The sequence below is a fragment of the Schistocerca cancellata genome, chromosome 1 (assembly GCF_023864275.1).
Source record: "Schistocerca cancellata isolate TAMUIC-IGC-003103 chromosome 1, iqSchCanc2.1, whole genome shotgun sequence".
Classification (NCBI taxonomy): Eukaryota; Metazoa; Arthropoda; class Insecta; order Orthoptera; family Acrididae; genus Schistocerca; species Schistocerca cancellata.
In genome coordinates, this window is record NC_064626.1 from 697,350,081 (window position 1) to 697,377,442 (window position 27,362).

The following is a 27,362-nucleotide window of genomic DNA, read 5'->3' on the forward strand; positions in this document are numbered from 1 at the left end:
GGTTGTGTTTTCTCCCTCTTTGTCGGGTTGTATTGATGACGTCCTACGTGACGTGTCTGACGCGATTGTTCGCGCTGCTAGCCTTGCTGTCCTGCGCTCATCTGGACCATTTTGTCGCCGGCAAGTCCCATGGTGGAGTACGGCCATTGCCATTGCCATCCGTGATCGCTGTCGAGCTTTGCAACACTTTAAGAGGTACCCATCCGTAACCAGCCTTACTACCTTTAAACGCCTCCGCGCTAAAGCCCGTTATTTAATCAAACAGAGCAAGAGGATATGTTGGGAACGATTTGTTTCTTCCCTTGGTTCTACTGTCCCTCTGTCACGGGTATGGGCTACACTTCGCTCTCTCCAAGGTTGCCATCGGCAGTCCACCCTCCCAGGCTTTCACCTCCCAGATGGCCTTTGTACGGACCCATTAGTTCTTGCAGAACATCTTGCGACCCATTTTGCAGTGGCTTCAGCATCAGTCTCCTATCCAGCTGCTTTCCTTCACCAGAAACAGAAGGCTGAAGCTTCTACGTTATGTTTTACCCCTTGTGAGTCAGAATCTTACAACGAACCTTTTACTGAATGGGAACTTCTTTCTGCACTATCTTCTTCTCGTGATACGGCCCCTGCCCCAGACTCCATTCATAACCAACTGCTTCAACATCTCAGTGCTCCACAATGGCAACATCTTCTTTGGGTGTTTAACCGTATCTGGCTCCAGGGTGACTTCACTTCTCAGTGGAGGGATAGCATTGTGGTTCCTGTCCTTAAGCCTGGTAAGAACCCCCTGTCTGTTGACAGCTATCGGCCAATTAGTTTGACCAATGTTGTTTGTAAGGTACTTGAACGGATGGTAGCCCGTCGGCTCAATTGGGTCCTCGAATCTCAGGATCTATTGTCCCCTTACCAGTGTGGCTTTCGAGAGGGACGGTCTCCAATCGATCATTTACTTCGCTTGGAATCCGCAGTTTGGCAGGTTTTTTCCCAGCGCCGCCATTTGGTTGCAGTGTTTTTTGACCTTCGCAAGGCCTATGACACGGCCTGGTGCCATCACATCTTACTTACCCTTCATCAGTGGGGTCTTCGGGGCCCACTCCCGATTTTTATCCGCCAGTTCCTGTTCCATCGGTCGTTCAGATTTCGAGTTAGTACTGTTTTTAGTTCTCCACGGACCCAGGAGACGGGCATCCCACAGGGTTCTGTCTTGAGTGTCCTTCTTTTCCTCATTGCTATTGATGGACTTGTGGCCTCTGTCGGTCCTTTGGTCGCCCCTGCCCTGTATGTGGATGATTTCTGCATTTGGGTTAGTTCCTCTTCGATGGCATCTGCAGAACGGAAGCTCCAGGGAGCTATACGGCGTGCCTCTGCATGGACCTTCTCACACGGGTTTCAATTCTCTCCTTCAAAATCGTGAGTGGTCCACTTCTGTCGCCGTACTACGATCCACCCTGATCCAGAGCTCTATCTCAATGCACAACGATTGCTTGTGGTCCCACAGTTTCGTTTCCTGGGTCTTCTTTTCGACAACAAGCTCACTTGGCTGCCTCATATCAGACTTCTGAAGGTAGGATGTTTCCGTAAACTCAATGTCCTTCGCATCCTTGCCCACTCCTCTTGGGGTGCAGACCGTTCCCTCCTTCTCCGTCTTTATCGTGCTCTAGTTCTGTCTTGCTTGGAATATGGTTGTCAAGTGTATGGTTCAGCTGCTCCTTCCACACTGCACGTGTTGGATCCAGTCCACCATCGTGGTATCCGTTTGGCCACCGGTGCCTTCCCTACTAGCCCTGTTGATAGTCTCCTGGTTGAAGCTGGGATCCCCCCCCCCCCCTTTTCTGTTCGGCGGTCCCAGCTTCTGGTGTCTTATGCACTCGCTATCCATTCCTCTCCCACTCATCCTTCCTATTCTATCCTGTTCCCAGACCATGGACATCGCCCACCCGACTCCCGCCCTCGGGCAGGTTTACCAGTTGGGCTCCGCCTGTGATTTTCAGCTTCCTTCTTTGTCCTGTCTTCCTCGCTCCCTCCCCTCCACCCCACCTAATTAGTTCCTTGGCCTCGAATTTGGATGGATCTCCGCCGAGGTCCGAAAGATTCCGTTCCTTTTTCTGCCAAATTTTATGGGAGTTTCGGGATGCTGTTGTTTTTTACACTTATGGCTCTAAATCTGCTGATCATGTGGGGTATGCCTTCACGTCCTCTGCTGGAACGGAAAATCATCTGCTGCCACCTACATGTGGGGTGTTTACTGCGGAATTGATGGCAATTTCCCAGGCCCTTACCTTTATTAAACAGTCCCAACACAACCGCGTTTTGTTATGTATGGACTCGATGAGTGGCCTTCTTGCTATTGACCGGTGTTTTTCACGCCATCCCTTGGTCTCTGCCATCCATGACCATCTCGCTGATATTCACTATGCTGCTTGTTCCATTGACTTCCTTTGGGTCCCTGGCCATGTGGGTATCCCGGGTAATGAGCTTGCTGATCGTTTGGCTGGGGTAGCAGTCACTTACCCCCCGTTTTCTGTAACCCCTCCTGCAGCGAATTTACGGCTTCACATCAAATCCCACTTCGCACAGTCATGAGCCAATTCTTGGGAGGCTACTCCCCTGTCTAATAAACTTCGTGCGATTAAGGTGACACCAGGCCTGTGGCGTTCTTCCTTTCGCCTCTCCCGAAAGGACTCGACCACACTGTGTCGTCTACGCATTAGCCATACCAGGCTGACCCATGGTTTTCTTTTGCATGATGAGCCACCCCCACATTGTGGTTGTGGAGCCTTCCAGTCAGTAGCCCACATTTTGGTTGACTGCCCCCTTCTTTTGGCTCTGCGTGCTAAGTACAGACTCCCCCACACTTTACCTTTGATGTTGGTTGACGATTCCCAGATGGTTTCTCTGGTTCTCGGTTTCGGCCGGGAAAGTGGTTTTTATTCTCAGTTTTAAGGTTTTTAATCTCTCTCTGGTGTTGGGGCAGGGCGGTGAGTGTTTGGGTGTCTCCCACTGTAAGCCGTGTTTGGAGATTCCCGACTCACCTCCCTGACCGAGATGCTCTTTTCTTCCCCTTCTACTCTGTTTTCACCCCCCCTTTTTTAAAAAAGGATTGGTTAGTCTCCTTTTCCCATACGTACTTCTACATTCTAGCGGTTGCAACTTTTAAGTCACAGGTGGTCTTGCCTATGCTGCTTCAGCATAGCGTTGGGTTCATTCTCTTGCTGACTTCCCTCATTTTGTTTTTACCATTGACAACATGACTGCCCTTTTACGTTTTTAGCCTTTTCCATTTTATTGTTCTGACATTCCTGAGATGTCATATTAGCAGAATGGACCACATTTGAAACAAGGGACTGATGACCTTGCTGTTTGGTCCCTAAAACCCCAAACAACCAACCATTATTGAGATATGTTTAGCAACCCAGTTTGAGTCTTTAACACATCCTAATGTTTCATTTGTCAGTGATCAACTGCTAGTGAATCTGACCAAAGTGTATCTTTCATATTATTTACTATGACTAATATTTTTAAAATTCACCTGTCCACAATGCTATAATCAGTATAAACTCAATTATTAATGCTGCTTGATCTACAATATTTACTTTGAAACACAAAAATCTCAATAATGCCTACAATTTTCAATTCAGACAAGTGTGACTTAATAGGGTGTTTGCACTTCACTAAAACTTGTTGTTATTAAAGTGACCACCTCTAACAGTGGGGATTAATGAGTGTGGTCATTGTATTATTCCAGATGTATTTAACATTATATTCATACAGCAGTGGAAAGTTCTGGTTGGATAAAAATAGTTCAGGAGTAAAGATCTCTCTCTCTCTGTCTCTCTCACTGCATGGTATGGGAATACAACAAAGGTACCATTGGGTGAGTTTATGTGGCACATGATGACTGTGATGTGGAGGAGTAGTTTGAGACAGGGTGACAGAAAAGAGGAAGGGGAGACTGCAGGCAAGAGGGCAGCATGAGTGGGATTAGGGTTCTGGGTCAACATTGAGGTCGGCTGGTGGCAGTGGATTTTGAGCCCAGGAGGATTATGCAAATGAAGGATATATTGTAATGACAACCCTCATCTGCATAGTCCGGAAAATCCAGTGTTGGGAAAGGATCCAGGCAGTAGGCGATGTGAAGCAGCCTTTGAAATAAGCCTGTTCAGCTCAGCAGCATGTGCTGCTACTGGATGGTCCTCATTTCTGGACACGATGATAAATAATTGATGCTCTTAATTTGTTCTAGTCCAGAAAGATACTGGGTGATGAGGACCACTGCCCAAACCTCACCTTCTGCCCCAACCCAACCCAACCTTCACCCTGCCCCAGGACTCTGACACCGCTCATCTTGCACCAGTCCTCTCCTCGCCAAAGTGTCCTCTTCCTTTATTGTGCCGCCTCCTCTCAATCTACTCCCTCCCCATCATTATTATGTGCGGCAAGGACTCCCCACTGGTGCCTGTGTCACATTCTTATCCAGTGCACCAGCTGCCTCTCTCCCAGCCTTCAGCTCTCCTTTTCCAACCCTCCTTTCTGCTCCTGGCCTCATTTCTTCCCATGACATAACATAACATCCCAGTAATGCTGCAGAACTACAGTTACAGTACAATGTATTCAGTTTGCACAGTATAGTTGTAGGGGTGTATGTGTGTTTGTGGTTGTACTCTTAACTTTTAAAAGGATTCAGCCAAAAGCTAGCAAAATTTTAATTTTTGTTTATGTGCCTTTGGAAGATACAGTATGTAGTAGCATTAATTTGGCAGTGGAGGTAAAGAAGTAATTGAGTATATATTTTCTGTACTTGTGTATGACTGGGCACATAATTTTGGAGAATATTGAAAATTGGCTGAAACTCTTGAAATAATTCATATCAAATGAAACTATCATGGGATACACAAGTACATGATCACTAGAAACTATAACATGTTTTTTTTTTATTATCCGATTATCAAAGAATTAATAATCAGACACATTGTGATAAAAAACAAAGTGGCTGTAATCAATGAATTATAGGGCAGAAAAAAATACTGAAATATATTAAGCCAAAGAGGAAACTAAGCTCATTCAAGAATTAGTAAAATTAAATCAAAATATGCCGTGCACCTCTACTATAGCTGGAGTGGGAGGGAGTTAGTGTATGTTCCGAAGTTTTCAGACTGACATCACTTTGACAAGGTCCTCCAACAACCCACCCAGGAAAGGCTTAACCCTTCATGCAATCAAGCATACATACAGTAAAGTCCATCATGGAAGTTGAAACAAATTTTATCGTGGGAAAAATAAGTAACAGGCTCAATAATAGATTTAAAGATCAATAATCTACAAATGATCCTCAAAGGTAATAAAGGTAAAACTGTGAAGATTGAGGGAATTTGGTGTATAGTTACGTTAATAGCTGACCTAATAACGTCCTCAGTGAACAAACATACCTTAGAAACCAGAGGTTTTGGTTTTGTACAAAAGAATGCCTACATACCACGAAGTTTAAATGAAAACAAATAGTGAAGTCTCTTAGTCTAATTGTATTTGGTGTGGAAGGTAGTTGATTAGTTACTTAGTCTATATCATACAGCTGTATATATTGGACACTACTACCGCATACTACTTGATTACATATGTTGACATTAATTATATTCATAAGTCTCACTAACTACATCAATGTATATCTAAAAACAAAGATGATGTGGCTTACCAAACGAAAGTGCTGGCAGGTTGATAGACACACAAACATACACACAAAATTCAAGCTTTCGCAACCAACTGTTGCTTCGTCAGGAAAGAGGGAGGGAGAGGGAAAGACGAAAGGATGTGGGTTTTAAGGGAGATGGTAAGGAGCCATTCCAATCCTTGGAGCGGAAAGACTTACCTTAAGGGGAAAAAAGGACAGGTATACACTCTCTCGCGCGCGCGCACACACACACACGCAGACATTTGATGGATCAAATTGGAACCGCTCACTCACTGGGGTGAGCTAGCTCCTTTTTACGACCGACCACTAGCTAATCACTTACTAAAATAAAAGAAATGAAGGTATCTTGCTTTTTAATTCGAGGATAACATCTGTGTATTTTTATCTTACTCTAACCTATTTTCAAAGAACAAAGAAATGGGATCAATAATTTTAAAGTTTCTGCTCCTGTAGCCTGAGTTTTCTGAAAGTCCTAAATTTTGTCTTTAGAATTAGCTGTATCACAACAAAATTATGAATATTCTGTCATACATTGAAGAGCCACAAAAAAAAAAAGCTACACCTGCCTCATACTGTGTAGGGCGCCCTGCGATCACTTAGATGTGCCGCAACACTGTGGGATGGACTTGACTAATGTCTGAAGTATTGCTGGAGGGAATGGATACCATGAATCCGACAGGGCTGCCCATAAACATGTAAGCAGGGGTGGAGATCTCTTCTGAACAGCATGTTGCAAGGCATCCCAAATGTGGTCAATAATGTTCATGTCTGGTAGTTTGGTGGGCAGTGGAAGTGTTTAAAACTCAGAAGAGCGTTCCTGGAGCCACTCTGTAGCAATTCTGGATGTGGTGGGATGTTGCATTGTCCTGCTGGTATTGCCAAAATCCATCGGAATGCACAATGGACATGAATGGGTGCAGGTGATCAGACAGGATACTTACGTACGTGTCATCTGTTAGTTGTATCTAGACATATCAGGGGTTCCATATCACTCCAACTGCACACACCCCACACAATTACAATGCCTCCACCAGCTAGAACAATCCCAGGGTCCATGGATTCATGAGCTTGTCTCCATACTCTCACAAGTCCATCCACTTGATACAATTTGAAATGAGACTCGCCCGACCAGGCAACATGTTTCCAGTCATCAACAGTCCAATGTCGGTGTTGACAGACCCAGGTGAGGCAGCCATCTAGGGTATATGAGTGGGCCTCTGGCTCTGAAAGCCCATATAAATGTTTCGTTGAATGGTTTGCACGCTGACACTTGCCGATGGCCCAGCATTGAAATCTGCAACAATCTGCAGAAGGTTTGCACTACCATCTCGTCGAATGATTCTCTCCAGTTGACGTTGGTCCCATACTTGCAGGATCTTTTCCGACTGCAGAGATGTCGGAGATTTGACATTTTACTGGACTCCTGATATTCATGGTACACTCATCCGCTCTTTGCAACTTCGTAGATGCCGTGTCCCATCAGTCATGCACCGACTACAACTTCACATTCAGACTCACTTAAATCTTGATAACCTGCCATTGTAGCAGCAGTAACCGATCTAACAACTGCTCCAGACACTTGTTCTTCTATATAGGCATTGCCGACTGCGATGCCAAGTTCTGCCAGTTTACATATCTCTGTGTTTGAATATGCATGCCTATATCAGTGTATTTTGGTTGTGCATTTGGGATGTTAACAATACTGGGGCCAATTTTTCAGCTGACAACCTTATAAACATATGCAAGTTGAGTCACTTGCAAGATTTTTAAATCATTTCACATAGTAGTGTGTGGTAAGCCTGTTCACTTCACAGTATTGTCTAAAGTTGTTTAAAAAATCGTGCAAGCAATTCACTTTGGGCTGTAAGGTTATCAGCTGAAATACAGGAACAAGAATTAATCATCTCACTGATGGTCACCCAAAAGATGATGGAGTACTTGGTTCACTGGGAAAACTTCAAGAATTACAAAATTCTGAATATTTCTATCAAGTTGGAAAATAAAATAAACACCTTATTTTCTCACATTTCATGTTTTTTGAAAACAAAATATATAATAAAAACCAGAATGTAATTGAAATTAAATTTTCTGATGCCAGAAATGATCTACAGTTGTTCACAATAAACGTGATAATATACACTAAGTGATCAAAAGTATCCAGACATCTGGCTGAAAATGACTTAAAAGTTCGTGGCACCCTCCATCATTAATGCTGGAATTCAGTATGGTGTTGGCCCACATTTAACCTTGATGACAGCTTCCACTCTCACAGACATACATTCAATCTGGTACTGGAAGGTTTCTTGGGGAATGGCAGCCCATTCTTCACGGAGTGCTGCACTGAGGAGAGGTATCAATGTCGGTTGGTGAGGCCTGGCATGAAGTCACTGTTCAAAAACATCCCAAAGGTGTTATATAGGATTCAGGTCAGGGCTCTGTGCAGGCCAGTCCATTATGAGGATGTTGTTCTCATGTAACCACTCCGCCACAGGCCATGCATTATTAAGAGGTGCTCGATCATGTTGAAAGATGCAATTGCCATTCCCGAATTGCACTTCAACCGTGGGAAGCAAGAAGGTGCTTAAAACATCAATCTTAGGCTTGTGCTGCGATAATGCCACACAAAACAACACGGGGTGCAAGCCCCCTCCATGAAAAACACGACCACACCACAACACTATCGCCTCTGAATTTGGCTGTTGACACTACACACGATGGCAGATGACGTTCACCAGGCATTCGCCATACCCACACCCTGCCATCGGATCGCCACATTGTGTACCATGATTCGTCACTCCGAACTACGTTTTTCTGCTGTTAAATGGTCCAGTGTTACACTTCTTCCACCAAGTGACGTGTCGTTTGGCATTTACTGGCATGCTGTGTGGCTTATGAGCAGCTGCTCAATCGTGAAATCCAAGTTTTTTCACCTCTCGCCTAACTGTCGTAGTACTTTGCAGTGGATCTTGATGCAGTTTGAAATTACTGTGTTATTGTCTGGATAGATGTCTCTTCATCTGTCTGTAGTCTGTCAGTCAACAGACGAGGTAGGCCTGTACACTTTTGTGCTGTACGTGTCCCTTAACGTTTCCACTTCACTATCACATAGGAAACAGTTGACCTAGGGATGTTTAGAAGTGTGGAAATCTTGCATACAGACATATGGCACAAGTGACACCCAACCACCTGACCATGTCCGAAGTTCGTGATTTCCACGGAGCACCCCATTCTGCTCTCTCACAATGTCTAATGACTACTGAGGTCGCTGGTATGGAGTACCTGCAGGAAGTGGCAGCACAATGCACCTAATATGAAAAATGTATGTTTTTGGAGGTGTTCGGATACTTTTGATCACATAGTGTATTGTCTACGGTGTGAATTTGCACTCAGCAGCAGTGTGCACTGATTCTAAATTTCCCGGTAGATTTTTTTATTGTGTGCTGGACTTAAGGTTGGAGGTGAGGTTCTGGTAGGAACAAAGCTTTATGACAGGTCATGAGCCATACTCGTATAGTTTAGTTTGTAGAACACTTCCTGTGAAAGGAAATGTTCAACATATGAGTTGTGGCCAGGCACACACTTTTACTCAGCCAGGAACTTTCAAAATTATATGTTTGACAATTGCTGGAGATCACAGCTCGTGGCTTCCGTCAAGCTGATGGTATCACCAGACTCTGCCCAAATGGAAGATTTCCAGTTTGTTATGGTGGTATTGGTTGATGATTAGTATTTCTTTAATTTCCTTGCATTTAAAAAAGTTCGTTGAAGGCCAATACTGTTTTTGAAAAATAAAACTGCCCTTTTGACCTTATCAGTAGTTTTCCATTTTGACTTCAGTGTTGTATGTTACACAGTGAGGTTTAAAGAACGTTCAAGGCTTTAGTGGTGTGGAAATTTAATCAACATGACATATGATTTCATGTGTGAAGCATTTTCCATTATTATGACAGTTTTCTGCAGTGTGTCTTTCTTCAGATTGGAAGCAATCTAGAAAGTACAACTTTTGAGTCTTCAAAACAATAGAAACTCAAGGTAGAAATATCAACAATGTAGGGAAAGACAGATTGCTACTTATCATAAAGAAGACAAGTTGAGTTGCAGACAGGCACAATTAAAAGATGCTTAGATAAAGCTTTTGGCCACAGCCTTTATCAGCAAAAGAGATACGTGTACACACACCATTCATACACACAAGCAAGCACACTTTGTGCACATGATGTCAACTTCAGCATCTCGAGCTAGAATGCCACAGTTGGTAATCATGTGTGCAAGAGGTGTGATTGCTTGTGTGTATGAATGGTGTTTGTCTCTCTTTTGCTGATAAAGGCTGTGGCCTAAAGCTTTGTGTAAGTGTCTTTCAATTGTGCCTGTCTGCAACTTAACTTTTGAGTCTTCTCAGATATATAATGTGCCTTCAGTGAGTGCACAGAATCCAATATTATTTATAGTTGTCCACTCATAAGTGCGGTTGCAGAGGTCATTTCATTTTCTATCTTATCAAATAACTGGACATTAGAGTGTGATATTATTTCTAAACTTGTAAATTATAATTTGAGCAAACCATATTTACGAACTTTTTAAACTTTGTGTATCCGTCATAATTTTGTTTAACAACTTTATAACATTAATAGATAACATGAACAGATTTACTTGTGGATTGTTACAAACAAAAATCGGTTGGGGGTGAGGGTTTCACAAAAGAAAATAAATCAGGATCTGGTTGGAACCAAGTGGTAACAATTGGCTGGATACAGATTGAGACTCACTCCGAACTCCAGGAAGAAGAAATTGGAAGCAGACCTTAGTGAGAGTGATTCACAAGAAACAGTTTCATGAATTGTGCACAAGACTCGTCAGTTGATTGTAGTCTTGATCAACTTCGTGACCCACACTTTTCCAGATGTAGTGTTTGATGCTTAGACATCAGATGTCATTTCAGGTTTGATAAGCAGCCAGAAGAACAGGAAGTTGGCAGTAACACGATTTTCCTATTTTTTGTTTAATTTGCTAAAATGATACGTATACCACTTAATTCTTCTATGCAAAATCTGTGTGGCTGACTTATGTCCTGCAGCATTGAAAAATGTTATGTGAAAACATTAAAATACCTATTATGGAAGTGCATTTTTTAAATACCTAACATGATAATGTATCTACTCATAGTGTATGCTATACTCTATACATGCAGTAATATGTATGTAAAATTCAATAATGTTGTTAAAATAATGAACAAAGCTCATGGGGAGCCGAATTAGACTGGAGAGCACTCAAGTCAAGGCAGAGGGTACATTCCATTGTACCAGTAATTAGGGTTTCTTCCGATTCCACTCGTATGGAGTCTGGGAGGAGTGATTATTTGCATGCCTCTGTGCTTGCTGTAATTATTCTCATCTTACCCTCATGACCCTCTGTTAGTGGTACGTGAGTGGGGGGGGGGGGGTGTAGTAAGATGTAGGACCACATGTGAGGTGTGGCAATAAAGAAACTGGACTCGTTGTTGTGTGCATGTTTCTGGCCTCATCTATGACAAAGAGAAGAGTGGAGGAATAACTTTGGGACTCTCCCTGACACATATACAAAATTTCACACTGCTGTGGTTGTTAATCTGGCTGTGAGCCTTCTTAGAAATGGGTTGTGTATCTGAGCTCCATCAGAATTATGCTTTGTTCTAAAGTGGAACAATGTGTTAACATATAATTCATCACAAAAATTGGAAAATCTGCAACAGAAACTTACAATGTGTGGAAACAAGTTTGATGATTAGTATCTTATCTCATACACAAGTTTTTGAGTGGATTAAGAGCTTAGAGTACAGAAGGGAAGACAATCCTAAATCAGACCATCCCTGCTCTGAGAATGTGGTGAGTCAGCAGAATTGTTTGAGACCACCGCCTGAGCATTCAAGCAATTTCAGAACTTGCCTGCGTCAATAAGGAAACAGACAGATTTTGCACAATGATATGGGTATGACAAAAGTTTGTGCTAAAGTAGTGCCAATAGAATCCTCGCAAACGAGCAAAAGCACAATCGAATGGACTACTGTGTTGACACTCTTGAAAATGATGCTGAAACCTCAGCAAAGTAACTATGTGTGATGGAACATGGATATTCCAGTATGATCCAGAGAGCTCATGAGCAAATCAGAATTCAGAACAATGATAATAGTGTTCCTTGATATCGGAGGGGTTAACTACATTGATTGGGTGCTTGATGATCAAACTGTCAGTCAAGCTAATTATGTAACTGTTCTGGAAACCCTCCGTGAACATGTGCAATGAAGCAGACCAGATATGTGGAAGAATTGCTCATGGATTCTTCATCAGGACAAAGCGCCAGCTTATAATGCAGTCTCTGTGAAAAGGTTTTTGGTGAAAAACAACATTCCAATGTTGAAACATGCATTGTATTTGCCTGATCTGGCACCATGTGACTTCTTTCTCTTCCCAAAACTGAAGTCTGCACTCAAAGGAACCAGGTTTGAATGCTTGGATGCAGTGAAGGAAAAAGCGATGAGCCTCCTCAACAGCATAACACAAAAAAAAAAAACTTGCAGCACTGCTTCCAACAATGGAAAATTCGCATGGAGCAGTGCAGGGATTGGGGAAGGAACTGCATTGAAGGGGACAACATTTCAGTTGTGTAAGTTTTTTTTTAGTAAGAAGTTAGAGTATGAGTCTGGTCTTTGTTACCACACCTGTACATATGCATTGTCATAGTGTATTTTTCCGCAACATGGTCTTTGCCTTACTGACTATTTCAGCATGCTGTGTGGGATACTGTTGCAGCAGCCTGCCTTTCAATCTTGTTTGCAGTCACTGATGTCACTCGAGACACATTTCTGACCTGAAGAGCTACCACTACATTTTTCCAAGCCACCAGCCGTTCACTCAATAGAAGAAGGTAGCTCTTTAATTGGACCGAGTATGGTAACACAGTGGTTAGCACAGTGGACTCTCATTTGGGAGGACAGCGGTTCAAACCCATGTCCAGCTGTCCTGATTTAGATTTTCCACAGTTTCCCTAAATCACTTAAGGCAAATGCTAGGCTGGTTCCTACGCAAGGACATGGCCGCTTTCCTTCTGCATCTGTTCCTAATCCAAGCTTGTGCTCTGTCTCAATGAATCAGTTCAGGAGCAGACTGCCTATATCTACTTTCTAATATTAAGTTCATCAGCAGTCATCTGTGTCTAAGGATAGTGTAATGCTTGTCTTTAAAAAAGAATAATGTTCTATCCATATCTACATCTATACTCTGCAAACCACAGTGAGGTGTGTGGCAGTGGGTACATCCCGTTGTAACAGCTTGTGTCTGTATATGTGTGGATGGATATGTGTGTGTGTGCGCGCGCGAGTGTATACCCGTCCTTTTTTCCCCTAAGGTAAGTCTTTCCGCTCCCGGGATTGGAATGACTGCTTACCCTCTCCCTTAAAACCCAAATCCTTTCGTCTTTCCCTCTCCTTCCCTCTTTCCTGACGAGGCAACCGTTGGTTGCGAAAGCTAGAATTTTGTGTGTATGTTTGTGTTTGTTTGTGTGTCTATCGACACACACACACACACACACACACACACACACAGACACAAGCAGACATATTTAAAGACAGAAAACTCTCTGTCTTTAAATATGTCTACTTGTGTCTGTATATGCGAGTGTGTACCCGTCCCTTTTTCCCCCTAAGGTAAGTCTTTCCGCTCCCAGGACTGGAATGACTCCTTATCCTCTCCCTTAAAACCCACATCCTTTCGTCTTTTCCTCTCTTTCCCTCTTTCCTGATGAGGCAACAGTTTGTTGCGAAAGCTTGAATTTTGTGTGTATGTTTGTGCTCGTTTGTGTGTCTGTCGACCTGCCAACACTTTCATTTGGTAAGTCACATCATCTTTGTTTATATATATATATATATATATATATATATATATATATATATATATATATATATATATATATATATATATATATATATGGCTTCTTTTTCACAGTACTGCATTATAGCAAAAAGCCCGGGGTACTGTTAATATTGTCTGCAGTGTCATTAATATACAGCATGAACAATATGGGGCCTAACACACTTCCCTGGGGCATATCCAAAGTACTTTCAGAAGCCAGAGTGAGTCTCAATCCGTATACAGCCTAGTGTCATCATTTGGCTCCCCAGTGGATCCTGATTTATTTTCTTTTGTGAGACCTTCACACCCAACCGATGAGTCTCCATCCAAGACATCATCCTGCGGTCTCTGTATCAAAAAGTCCAATCCAGTTACAAATTTCACTTGATAATCCATATGATTGTACTTTTGACAATAAGTAAAGTGATTGTCACAAATCGAGAAATACTTCATCTGCTTGACTGTCTGACACCAAGGATTTTGATATGTCATATGAGAAGTTATGTGCAGTTTACAATGTTTATTTTATTGCATATGAGGCTACATATTTATTGCATCAACATGTGTATGATGTGTATTTGTTCACCTTAGCCGACAAGTTCTGATATGTTATACTAGTCTTTAAGATTTTAATTCTGTTGGCTCATTACACACTGATGAAGTAATAGCATACAGTTGTGTACATATTACATTCACACAAACATGAATGCCATTTTTTTAATTATCTGTTTCTCCAGTAAGTGGCAACTTAATATGTGTATTTGTTTCCTCTTATCTGTAATATAACAGTGCAGCATGTCTGTTGTTTGTGTGCTGTTGGTATCGATATTTGTTGATACTTGTTTCATCGTATTTTAAGTAATTTTTTGATTTGTGCTATCAATCAGTCATTATTTTGACAATGTGTGACAACCCACAGTCACGTAAACAACTTGATTCTGTTCACTATGCATGCCATAAATTAGCTGACACATTGTGCCCATATGCTGTAATTGATGTTCCACTTTCTGTTAATGTTATTTCGTTCCCTCAATTACATGTTGCTCAGAGGTTATTTGTTGGAGATTAGGTTAGTCTTCTGCACTTATGGTCTTGCCATAAGGGCTCATCACCCTAAATGATACAACTATCGATTCCTGACAAGCACCACTCCATGAGTGCTTTGAACATATGCTGCTACCCTATTTGTGTTGTATTATTTTTTATGTTTACAAACTCAAAATATACATTTGTTTGATTTATCAGATATTTCTATAAATTTCAAGGTTTTAGTAGATGAATTTACCGTTTTCATTGTTTGTGTACTTAGTTATATAAGTTCATGTTCAAACAAGTTCATTCGCTTATAGATGTGTGAGACTGTGAGAGACCTAGAACAAATCCGTTAATTAAATACGGTCATACTTGTTCGTAAAAATGATTGAAATCTAGTGTTTGTTCTTGAGTGAAATAATTTTTCCTCCTAGCTTGTAAAATCAGTAAATTTTATATTAAGAGATAACATACACCACAAAGTGAAGGGTGGTAGTCATTCAGATTTTACTTTCATGAGACAGTGATGGATCAAGGTTGTTTCAGATTTAGGAAAATGCCTATGATGGAAGGTAAGATACCAGGGCAGCACAAGTTGCGATACATGCTAAAATAATTTGTCACTGCTTGAGATTTTGAGGTTTAGCAGCAGTGTGTTGCTGAACATTGTTTTCTTGACAGGATGATGTTATGACTTAACAATGTTAATAAGCAGTTCTTTACTAAATTGTACTTACATTAATTTATGTTTAAACTAATAACATTTGCAATCAGAATTGGATACTGAAGCATTCTAAGAACAGTTTTACTGTAAGACTAAGTTCCTTCTAAATTTTGAAAGAGTTGAGAGTTTAGGGTTGTGATTGTATTTTTAACCTGAAAGCTATAATTTTTTTCTTGTAGTTTGCAAGCTTACAGAAATAGAAATAAAGATTTTTATAGTATTTGAGAAAGAATATATGAAATCCCACCTATCTTTTGTAGTGAACACCTATTAATTTGCTATTAATATTTTTTTACAGGTTCCAAGAAAGAGGAATCTAAACCAAGTCAACAAGAAGGAGGAGATTACAACAAAGAGCAAATGGAAGCTGTTAAAAGGTAACTAATTTGTAGTTAAGTTGTTTGAGCATATGATTCTGTAGTTCCTATCTGAAAGTGTAACTTGGGCATACACTCAAGCAGGCTTGATAAAAGTGGTTAAAGCTGGAAGCAGAGTAAAATGAAGTGAACTTGAAAATAGTTCACCAAATCTCTGTGTAGGAAGACAATTCCACCAAAGCTGGAATAAGGCCATTATTGTTCTTCTTGGTCAGAATGAAGGCAGACAACACATAAAAAACTAAAAGACTGTATTTTCCACTTCTTTGTATAATTTTTATTTACTCACAACTAGTCCTCAGCCTTTAGGCCAGTCTAAAGTGTTTTGTGGTTTGTACAAAATAGAATATATTACTTTTGTGAATTGAATTGTAGTGATATGAACATAAACGCATTTGAAATGCATTTACCTGCAATAGAAAACGGTATCTTATGTACTGAAACGACTGTGCTTTAAATTTGTTTTTTATGTTCATGTTGGTTCAAAAATGCTGTCTAGTTGGTTTGACAGCTTGGCATATACTGGTCAAAGAATAAAGCTAAGCATGGAATAAATAGAATATTAATAATTTCAAATGCCAACACAAATTCCAAATGTGTAAGGCATAGATTTCTAATGAAGGTAAATATATTTCAAATAGTTTATATTCAGATTATTAAATTTCTATTCATAGAGGTAATATATTTTATTTTCCACTTGTACAGTGTGAATGAACCTGCACAATGTAGTAAAGAGTAGAAGTTCTCCTTTGCCTGTAATCTACAGAATTTGAGAAAGCTTTTTAAGTTTTGAGAAAATTTCTACTAATAGCCTTTGAGAAAAAAGGCTTTGATTCAACTAATTTTAGTTTACTGAAGAATATATCTGAGATGCTACAGCTTTCATGAGATATAATCTATCTAGTATTGCTGTGGTTCGGAAATATCGAAGATCCGGGGCTGATGGACTGAGCAGTCAGAGTACAGCGGGGAAGTGGGCAGTCTCCACGTGACCTGTGTTTACATTTAGCGATTTTGCTGTTTCCTCTTCATTTACTGCCCTCACGTCAAATGAAAACCAAACTGATTTCTGTGGCCGGGAGCTATCAAATGAATTAAAATGCATTTACATAATTATCGAAGGCAAAAATATATTATTAGTTTCAGATTTTAGTTTATTTCCACCTTTTGTGACGGTCAAGCATTAATTGGCTTGTAGAACAGTGAAGTTATTTTTGTCGGTTTGCTAAAGAAATTTCCTTTCATTAATCTTTCCCGCTGAGGCAGTCAATATATTTGAAGCGAAGTGTTTAATTCCGCATTATTGGCTAGTTTCAACTATTCGCTGCATTTAAAGTGCACGTTTTCATCTTTTAGCAGGTATCGCATTATGCCATAATAAAGAACCAAACATGAGATAACACAGTACTGGTACTCCAAGAAAATTTGCATCCCAAAAACCACATTTAATAGCTTAATGTCAGGTCGAGGCCTACTTAATTGAGAATTTGGACATACGAATGTGAACTTTAAATGTGTACATTTTAGTATGCTTCACGAAATTCCAATGTCTTGTTTCTTTTATGACATAATGTAAGATTTTCTACTGTTTTACATATACTTACATACAGGCCTCCTAATACATACAGGCCTCCTAAGTCATTGTAGCTATGCAAGCGCTGTGACACCTGTTGGCGCTCTCCGGCAACTCCTGAAACGAACAGATTTCTAACAGGTCACGGTAAAATATTGCGAGTGGTGGTTTGAAAAGCATTACGTTCAAAGTAAATTGAACTATGAACTACATGCGAGATTGTAAGATGAATTTCTTATATCACAGAGCGTTTGACTCTCATTTAAAAATCAGCTGATGAAAAGTCATTTAGAAGAGTTTCGAGCCCAGAAGATCAGACATTTATGTCATTAGTAAAAATTTTACTGGCTCATTTGTGTTATATATCTTAAAGTGTAATATGCGCATAAAAGACCAACATTATATGTGAAAGCTTAGCTTCTCTTGCAGTGTATTAACCTTAGACACCAATATTATATGTGAAAGCTTTCCTTTTCTTGTAGCAACAGTATGTTTATTAATTTAAACCGTTAACTGTTGCTGTTCGTGTGTTCGTGCTACTTAACAGTGATGTTGCCATTGGCTGACTACATCATGTGTCATAAGCTCTGAATATCCATTGTCATCGGCTGGCGAGATCACGGGACATGACCCATGAGTGGCTTACAAAAGCGCATCGCAATCTCGATTTCAGTGCTTCAGAAAGTAACATGCGGTGTTTGGTGGAATTCGAATTTATACTTTCGTGATACGAAAATATGCAGTGTACATGTTGCTGCACATCGAGATCTTTCCAAAACATGTTTTCTTCCCCAAGTTTCATTTTCTAATGTGTCGAGAAATTCTATGCCCGCGTATAAAACCATAACCATTCAAAGCCTTGGTAAGTTGTACAGTTCAGAGAGAAAATATACGGTCAGCTTAACAGAGAAAAAGTGCGTTTTCACCCAGGAGAAAGTCTATTTTTAACTGGGAAATCTGGGATTTTTTTTTTCTTGTCTGCATATACACCCTGATTTATGTATATAGAGAACAACAGCGGTCCTGTCACACTTCCCTGGGGCATTCCTGACTATACCCTTGTCTCGGATGAACACTCGCCATCAAGGACAACTTACTGGGTCTTCAAGCCACTCTGTGAACTTTTCCATATGCTCGTACCTTTAACAGTCTGCAATGGGGCAACTTTTCAAATGCTTTCTGGAAATGTAGAAATACGGAATCTGCCTGTTACCCTTCATCCGTTGTGTGCAGTATATCATGTGAGAAAAAGGCAGGCTCAGTTTTGCACCACCTATGCCTTCTAAAACCTGTTGAATTGTGGACATAAACTTCTCAGTACCAAGAAATTTTATTGTATTTGAACTGAGACTATGTTAAAGGATGCTGCAGCAAACCTAAGTTATGGATATTGGTCCATAATTTTGTGGGTCCATTCTTTTACCCTTCTTAAATATACTGGAGTCGCCTGTGCCGTTTTCCAGTTGATTGGTACTTCATGCGGGGCGAGAGATTTATGATACATGCAAGGTAGGTAAGAGGCCAGTGCTCTAGACTACTCTTTGTAAAATTGAACTGGGATTCCATCCAGACCTGATGATTTATTTGTTTTCAAATCCTTAAGTTGTTTCTCTACGCCAGGGATGCTTATTATCATGTCGCCCATATGTGTGTCTGTCCAATGGTCAAATGACAGTACAGGGTTTTTGAAGCAGCTTTTGATGTATCTCGAGAGATATGTTTGCAGTCAGTGTGTACCGTATCGTCAATTTGTATTTATGATGATATATGATACATGATTGTGAAAACCATTAAAATCTGACTTCTCAGTGAACAATAGAGAAGTGTTTTGGAAATTACCAAGGGAAAGGGGGTGGGGTGAGGCAGGGGAGAGGATGACAAATAAATTGATGGGAAAGGTGGCTAGGACGTGTAGCTAAGGGAATAAATATTAGATGGGGCGTGTAAATTCTTTGCTGGATTCCATGGCTAACTAATGAGAGTTGGGTGGACAACATTAGAAAAAATGGAGGAACTGCTGGGGTGTATATTGCTGAATGCGTGGTAAGTCTAGATAAGGTTTGTATCCAGGTGTGCATGCAAAATGAGATATTATTATGCTGAATTACGAAAAAAAAGTTCGTGACATTTAACAGGTATGTGCTACGGTGACTGCAGCTCTTTCATATGTGGTTGTGTTTAATCATGTTATATTGTTTTCATATATTGTTTCTGTCAGTCGAGCTGAATATACTGTACAGTCATTTTCCTTTTTTTATAGGGTTAAAAAATGTAAAGATTATTACGAAATTTTGGGTGTGTCGAAGGATGCTACTGATAGTGAAATTAAAAAGGCATATAAGAAGCTAGCCTTGTTGCTTCATCCGGATAAAAATAAATGTCCTGGTGCCAATGAAGCTTTTAAAGGTTAGTACTTTTGGTAAAAACTTCAGTGCATTTGTAACTACAATGATTGCATCCCATTTATTGTTGTGTTCAGATGTAACAAACTTTCTTAATGTGAAATAGAGACATAGTCACCTCCCCCTCTCCCCCCACCTCCCCCTCTCCCCATCCACCTCCACCTCTCCCCACTCACCCACCTCCACCTCTCCCCACTCACCCACCTCCACCTCTCCCCACTCACCCACCTCCACCTCTCCCCACTCACCCACCTCCACCTCTCCCCACCCACCCACCTCCACCTCTCCCCACCCACCCACCTCCACCTCTCCCCACCCACCCACCTCCACCTCTCCCCACCCACCCACCGCCCCCTCTCCCCACCCACCCACCGCCCCTCTCCCCACCCACCCACCGCCCCCTCTCCCCACCCACCCACCGCCCCCTCTCCCCACCCACCCACCGCCCCCTCTCCCCACCCACCCACCGCCCCCTCTCCCCACCCACCCACCGCCCCCTCTCCCCACCCACCCACCGCCCCCTCTCCCCACCCACCCACCGCCCCCCCTCTCCCCACCCACCCACCGCCCCCCCTCTCCCCACCCACCCACCGCCCCCCCTCTCCCCACCCACCCACCGCCCCCCCCTCTCCCCACCCACCCACCGCCCCCCCCTCTCCCCACCCACCCACCGCCCCCCCCCTCTCCCCACCCACCCACCGCCCCCCCCCTCTCCCCACCCACCCACCGCCCCCCCCCTCTCCCCACACACCCACCGCCCCCCCCTCTCCCCACCCACCCACCGCCCCCCCCTCTCCCCACCCACCCACCGCCCCCCCTCTCCCCACCCACCCACCGCCCCCCCTCTCCCCACCCACCCACCGCCCCCTCTCCCCACCCACACACCCACCCACCCACCCACCGCCCCCTCTCCCCACCCACCTCCTCCTCTCCTTGCTGAGTGTGCTGCCCAACACTATGTACTTCACTTCAGTGACTGCTTCACAGATTGTGGCATCTTGATTCCTCCTAATGCCAGCTTTCCTGAACTGCGCAGGTGGGAACTCACCCTGCAATATATTATATGTGCCCGTAACCCTCCTGCTCTCAGCCTTTGCTACTTCCTGTCTTTCATCCACCTGTTCACTTCCCTGCTCCCATTGCAGCACTACACAGCTGTCTATTCCACCAACGTACTCACTAGGCTTTTCCATTCCTCTACTCCTCTCCTTTCTCCCCCCCACCCCCCCTGGCCCCCATTCTCTATCCCCAGTACCAAGTGATTGCACCTAGCAGCCCTGCTGTATCCCCACTATCCCCACCACACCTCTATATATTCCCCCATGCACCCTACATTTTACACCACAACTACCCCCTTCCCCTCCCTACCACCGCCTCCTCCTTTCCTCCTTACCCCATACCCAAGATAGCTTCTTCCGTCATGTGCACTGCTGTATGCGGTCCGGCGATAGTGGCCAGAAACAGTGGAGATAAGATTCGCTGTTTAAATTAATAAGCCATCATACTGTGTATTGGTGACAAGTCTGTTTTTCTCCTACAACTGACACTATAAGACTTAATGGAAATAAGGTTTGATTCTGTAAAAATCAGATATTTCTAAATTTCCTTTATAGTGTTAAAGGGTTCGGGGACTTTTGAATTTCATTTTTGTGTAGCAACTACAGAAGCTAATGTGTAAAAACAGTTCTACTTTACCATGTCTGCTGAGTAAAAACACGACTGTGGTAATTAACAAATTTGTTACCAAATAATGTGGTAACAGTGATCACCTCTGCATATTGGAGATACTGCCATTTGCCCATAGAAAAGTAATACAGTAGAAGCCTGATATACTGTAGTCCAGCTTGAAAAAAATTGCATTACAGTCTGCATGTAGCCTTTCTGCATTATAATTAACTGCTGCAACCTCCAAGCTCTCTAAACAATAACTGAAACTCATGGATGTGATTAAACCAAAACTTTGGTTTGTTTTATCAATACATCAGGATTGTTGCTGTACAGAATCTTTTATTCCATGGTTAACATAATGATGCATTAATGAATTGTCTATGTAGTGGTGCTTGGCAGTAATCGAAATGAGCACAACCATCATGTGGATCATAAATTATTCATTCATTTTGTAGATTTCGGTGTGCTTTTAAAGATGCTACAGAAACAGAAACAGAAACGATGTTGTATGTATAATAAACTAACAATTATTGACCGTGTGAAGAATGGTGAAACTAAAACTAGTTTATCATGGGAGTGTGGTGTGCCACTTTCCTGTCAGTTATTAAAGCTTCTTCTGAAACATTTCACTTTGATTTACATGAGAATAAAGATTTTATAGCTTCCGACAGATAGTTTCCAAGATAGAAATGTTGCTATGGAATTTGCCAAATGACCATTGAAGGAGAAGCAAGGTCTTGCATAAGTTAATTTGCTTCAGTTTCCTGCAATTCTACACAAGGTAAAGGTAAATGAAAATTTAAGTGATTTAAAAGTGTATAATTATGATGAAAGGGCTTTTTATTATTGATTGCTTTCAGCCAGAACTCTTGACACAAAAAATCAGGAAATAAATTGGGTAGTCATAAATTGAAATCTCTTTGTGTGGGTAAAAGCAAAAGTCAGAGATGTTTCAACCGTGTAAACAAGACATTACAATCCACTTACAGGCATTCAGTGAATGCTTGGATCACAAGTGACATTTTCACCAACTGGTTCTGTCAGTGAGAAAGCAACTACGGTCACTTAAACTGAGAGAAGCAGCTCTACTCATCATTGATCACTGTCCAGTTCATTCACCTGCTGATGTGTTGCAATCTCAAGATGGACAAATAAAAACTATGTTTTTGTTAAAAAATGTGATGGCATTAATTCAGCTGCTGGATCAGGGATCATAAAAGCATTTAAGGCTCATTGTTGCTGCGAACTGCTCATTTGAGTAGTAAATCTGAAGAGAGTTACATATTCAGCAGGCCTGGCATGGCAAAGCATTGATCCAACTGCTATTAGGAATCACTGGAACAAGTGTTCCATTGAAGAAACTGCAACACGCGGATACTGTAGTGGTGTAGATTCCAACAGCAGTGGCATCCAGTGTACATGTGATGCCCAATATTGGTCTTGGCAACTTGAACAGCTGCGTAGTCATTGACAATGAAGAGCCAATTTTGGAGACCACAGATGACAATGACATTATTGGTGCTGTTTGAAATACGAGTAGCGAAGCAGTTGAGAATGAGGATGATGAAGCTGAAGACGAAAGTAGTTGATGATCCCTGTACACTTGAAATATTGGATGAAGTGATCATGTGGATGGAGTGACAAAGTGAACAAAACCAAACTGAGTTGTTGTACCTGATGAGCATAAAACAATACAGTTTAATGAAACTGCATGAAATGACCCGACAAAGAAAGCTAACTGCCATCTGTAAAGCAATAAAAGAATGACGTATTGTAACTTGCAGGCAATGTTGTAAATTGTTGTACTGTATTTGATAGAATTTACTTTGTATGTGACATGAAACTCATGTTATTGTTTGATTGATGTTTGACTGAAATTTGTCTAATTGCTTTACACTATTTGGTAAGTTTCTGTAGTGTTTTGCTTTTAATGATCCTTAAATTCAAGTACAGTATAGTACAGGTGTAATTTGTCATTACACAACTCTCTCAGATACCATGGGTACACTATAACATGGGAGTAAAGAAAGCATGTTCCTCGACAGCCACATTATATCGAGCGTGTACTGTGCTATCTGTTACGTTTGTTTGGAAAAAAGGCATATAGACAGTCATTGTTATTTAAACGAGAATGTAGATGAATGATACTGAATACTTTATTTTTCTCTCCTTTTATGTACTGTGTTTTTTAATGTTGACATTAATGTTATGAAAATATTTTCAAATTTTTAAAAGTTGTCATTTTATGCTTTTTACTGTAGCTTCATTACAACAGTTATTCCCCATCCTTCCCTCATTCTGACCACTAAGTTTCATTGGAAAGAGAATGAACTTATGTTAAAAGTTTGATTTGTGTTTTTTTTTTCCAAAATAAGAACAATCTAAATTGCAGTGTTTAATTGACTGAAGAACAAATCTTACCATTGAGCCAGTGTTGAATGTTGAGCTTCCTTCTTCTTGGTAATTTTGTGAGTACGACTGTTTGCAAAGGCAAATAATTAATAAGTGTGCTCCTGTTGAAGATTATTTGACATTGTGTAGATTCCAATTTCTGTAAACAGGTATAGTAAGCTAATTCCAAAAATTGACTTTATAGCTGTGGGAAATGCTGTAGCAATTCTAACAGACCCAGAGAAACGAAAACAGTATGATTTATATGGGTCAGAAGAAGAGAGGTTGCAACAGTCCAACAGGCATAGTCATCGTGAATACAATTACACAAGAGGATTTGAAGGTACAGTAGAAAAGTCTGTGATTGTTTCGTGAGTCAGTATGCATGTAATAAATTCCTTAAACTCATGGGGTCATGCACCTGGCTTTCGCCATGACTTGCAGCTGAATTTGTTGTAGAATTTCTTTTGTTCATCAGTATGTTAATGAAGTAATGTTTTGAGGTTCAGTTCTATGGGCCACTTAAGCAGGTTTTAAAAAATCTAGAGGTGGTAAATATAATAATTATAGCTAATGTAATAAGTAATTTAAAGGTCAGTTTTCACTTGTATGACTGTGTGGTTTTTGTAAACAGTTGGGATGTCAGTAAGTAGGTAATTTGATACCATTTTCATTCCTATTTGATAGTAATATTTTTACGGGTGGAGGGGGGGGGGGCATTGGAGAGAGAGAGAGAGAGAGAGAGAGAGAGAGAGAGAGAGAGAGAGAGAGAGAGAGCTGGTAGTGGGTTCACTATTCACTCTTTTGAGTCATTCATTAGCTTTACCAATAAAGCAAATGTCATTCTTTATTTGCTAGTCAGATTTTTAAATGTGTTTGTTCTATTGAAAATACCTAATAGACTAAAACATTTTCATTACTGACAACACTCATCATACACACAGTTGAAAATATCTATGCAGTATATGTCAACTCTTTCTTTGTGCAGATACCACCTATAACAAAATTAAAATAGCCTTAAGAGTCCTGAATCTATGAATATGGATTTCTACTGATTCTTACAGCTCTTGTACAGGGCAGATTCTTTTCCACTGATTCTTCTACACCTTCTCCAGATCACATTTCGGGCAAAAAGTTCCTGTTCCTGTTTCAATTTTAGTGTAGAAAATTCAGGCCGCCTACCTCAATAGGCTTGTGAAGCCCATCCCCTTCACTCTGTGAGAATAGATACCAGTTCATTCAATGAAAAGTGGCATTGAAGAAACATCAACTTGGCCTGGAGACAGTAGTTACAATATCAGATTGTATCCACTTATGTAAAAGTTTTGAAGTTCACTTAATTCTGCTTTATTGCCTTGTAAACAAATTTAAATGGCTGTCAAGTGTGCAATTAACTGCCGTAAGACTATTATCATTACAAGTTCGCTACTACCCGTGGCTATCCATGATTTACTTCATTAGACCCTTCAGTAGTCTTCTTTAAAAGAAGTGCTAGCTGTACGAGGTGCATTCAAGTTCTAAGGCCTCCGATTTTTTTTCTCCGGACTGGAAAGAGATAGAAACATGCACATTGTTTTAAAATGAGGCTGCGTTCATAGTCAATACGTCCCAGAGATGGCAACACCGTACGGCAGATGGAATTTTACCGCCAGTGGCGAGAATGAGAACTGTTTTAAATACTTAAAATGGCGACGTTTTCCTTACTTGAACAGCGTGAAATCATTCGTTTTCTGAATTTACGTGGTGTGAAACCAATTGAAATTCATTGACAGTTGAAGGAGACATGTGGTGATGGAGTTATGGATGTGTTGAAAGTGCCTTCATGGGTGCGACAGTTTAATGAAGGCAGAACATCGTGTGACAACAAACCGAAACAACCTCGGGCTCGCACAAGCCGGTCTGACGACATGATCGAGAAAGTGGAGAGAATTATTTTGGGGGATCGCTGAATGACTGTTGAACAGATTGCCTCCAGAGTTGGCATTTCTGTGGGTTCTGTGCACACAATCCTGCATGACGACCTGAAAATGCGAAAAGTGTCATCCAGGTGGGTGCCACGAATGCTGACGGACGACCACATGGCTGCCCATGTGCATGTTGCCAAGCAATGTTGACGCGCAACGACAGCATGAATGGGACTTTCTTTTCGTCGGTTGTGACAATGGATGAGACGGGGATGCCATTTTTCAATCCAGAAACAAAGCGCCAGTCAGCTCAATGGAAGCACACAGATTCACCGCCACCAAAAAAATTTCGGGTAACTGCCAGTGCTGGAAAAAATGATGGTGTCCATGTTCTGGGACAGCGAGGGCGTAATCCTTACCCATTGCGTTCCAAAGGGCACTACGGTAACAGGTGCATCGTACGAAAATGTTTTGAAGAACAAATTCCTTCCTGCACTGCAACAAAAATGTCCGGGAAGGCTGCACGTGTGCTGTTTCACCAAGACAACGCACCCGCACATCGAGCTAACGTTACGCAACAGTTTCTTCGTGATAACAACTTTGAGATTTCTCATGCTGACTACTCACCTGACCTGGCTCCTAGTGACTTTTGGCTTTTTTCAACAATGAAAGACACTCTCCGTGGCCACACATTCACCAGCCGTGCTGCTATTGCCTCAGCGATTTTCCAGTGGTCAAAACAGACTCCTAAAGAAGCCTTTGCCGCTGCCATGGAATCATGGCGTCAGCGTTGTGAAAAATGTGTACGTCTGCAGGGCGATTACGTCGAAGTAACGCCAGTTTCATCGATTTCGGGAGGGTAGTTAATTAGAAAAAAAATGAGAGGCCTTAGAACTTGAATGCACCTCGTAATATTCCATGAAGTTCACATGCAATAATGTCTAAAGTAATTCACCTAAAAATCTGTTTCTCTGACTGGTTTACAACTGTAGCTGCTTAACATTTACTATAAAAGGACTTGAAGAATAATGATTTTCTTCATCTTGGCTAAAATTTGTGACCTGCTCATTAAGAAGCCTACCAAGTGACTCAATTAACTGAACTGCAGCAGAAAGTCCCACTTTATTATCGATTTCATAGTGATTGACTCCCAACTTTGAGTTCATATTCTGGTCACATTGCACTGTGAACATCGATATGTTACACCTTGCCGAAATCGTGGAAATGTCTCGTTCTTTAGTGTATGACTATTACATCTTAGTTGAAATGGGGGTAACATACGCAGTAATATTTTAGAGAAACCGAGCTTTTTCTAGCTTTTTTTGGCGAGTGTCAACTTTAAGGGTGCATAAAAATCAGACTGTAATTAGGAGAAAAATTTTCTTTGCTTAGTTTAGATATAACCTTGTCCTGTTAAATACAGATTTTCATAATTTTCTGATAACTCATTTCATCATCATAATGTGAAATGCAAGACGCTGTGATTGAGCTTACCATTGTGGCTGTTGCGACAGAGAAGCCACTGGTGTTCAGCATGAACTCTTAATGGTTACATCACTAATGAATACTCCTCATGTTTGTTAGTTAAGAATTTGTAAAGCAGTTGTGTTAGCAGCTGCAATATATGCAAGGCTGTGGTGGAGTGTAGTTGTCACACCAGCATGCCACCATTGTGTGGCCATAAGCACTTCTTCGTCACTGAAGAATGGCAACTTCGTAGTCGCATTCCAG

The 27,362-nt window shown here is 41.3% G+C and overlaps 1 protein-coding gene and 1 long non-coding RNA gene across 2 annotated transcripts in view; one reads left to right on the forward strand and one right to left on the reverse strand.

Annotated features, from left to right (window-relative positions):
* The window catches only part of LOC126184550 (dnaJ homolog subfamily B member 12), a 139,509-nt gene that overhangs the window by 40,894 nt on the left and 71,253 nt on the right, over positions 1-27,362 (forward strand). The window contains exons 3-5 of the mRNA XM_049926979.1: positions 15,615-15,693; positions 19,527-19,672; positions 23,933-24,070. Of these exons, the coding sequence (XP_049782936.1) occupies positions 15,615-15,693; positions 19,527-19,672; positions 23,933-24,070 (363 nt within the window). The remainder of the gene's footprint in view (positions 1-15,614; positions 15,694-19,526; positions 19,673-23,932; positions 24,071-27,362) is intronic.
* The window catches only part of LOC126184568 (uncharacterized), a 470,820-nt gene that overhangs the window by 33,473 nt on the left and 409,985 nt on the right, over positions 1-27,362 (reverse strand). The gene's annotated exons all lie outside the window — the stretch shown is intronic.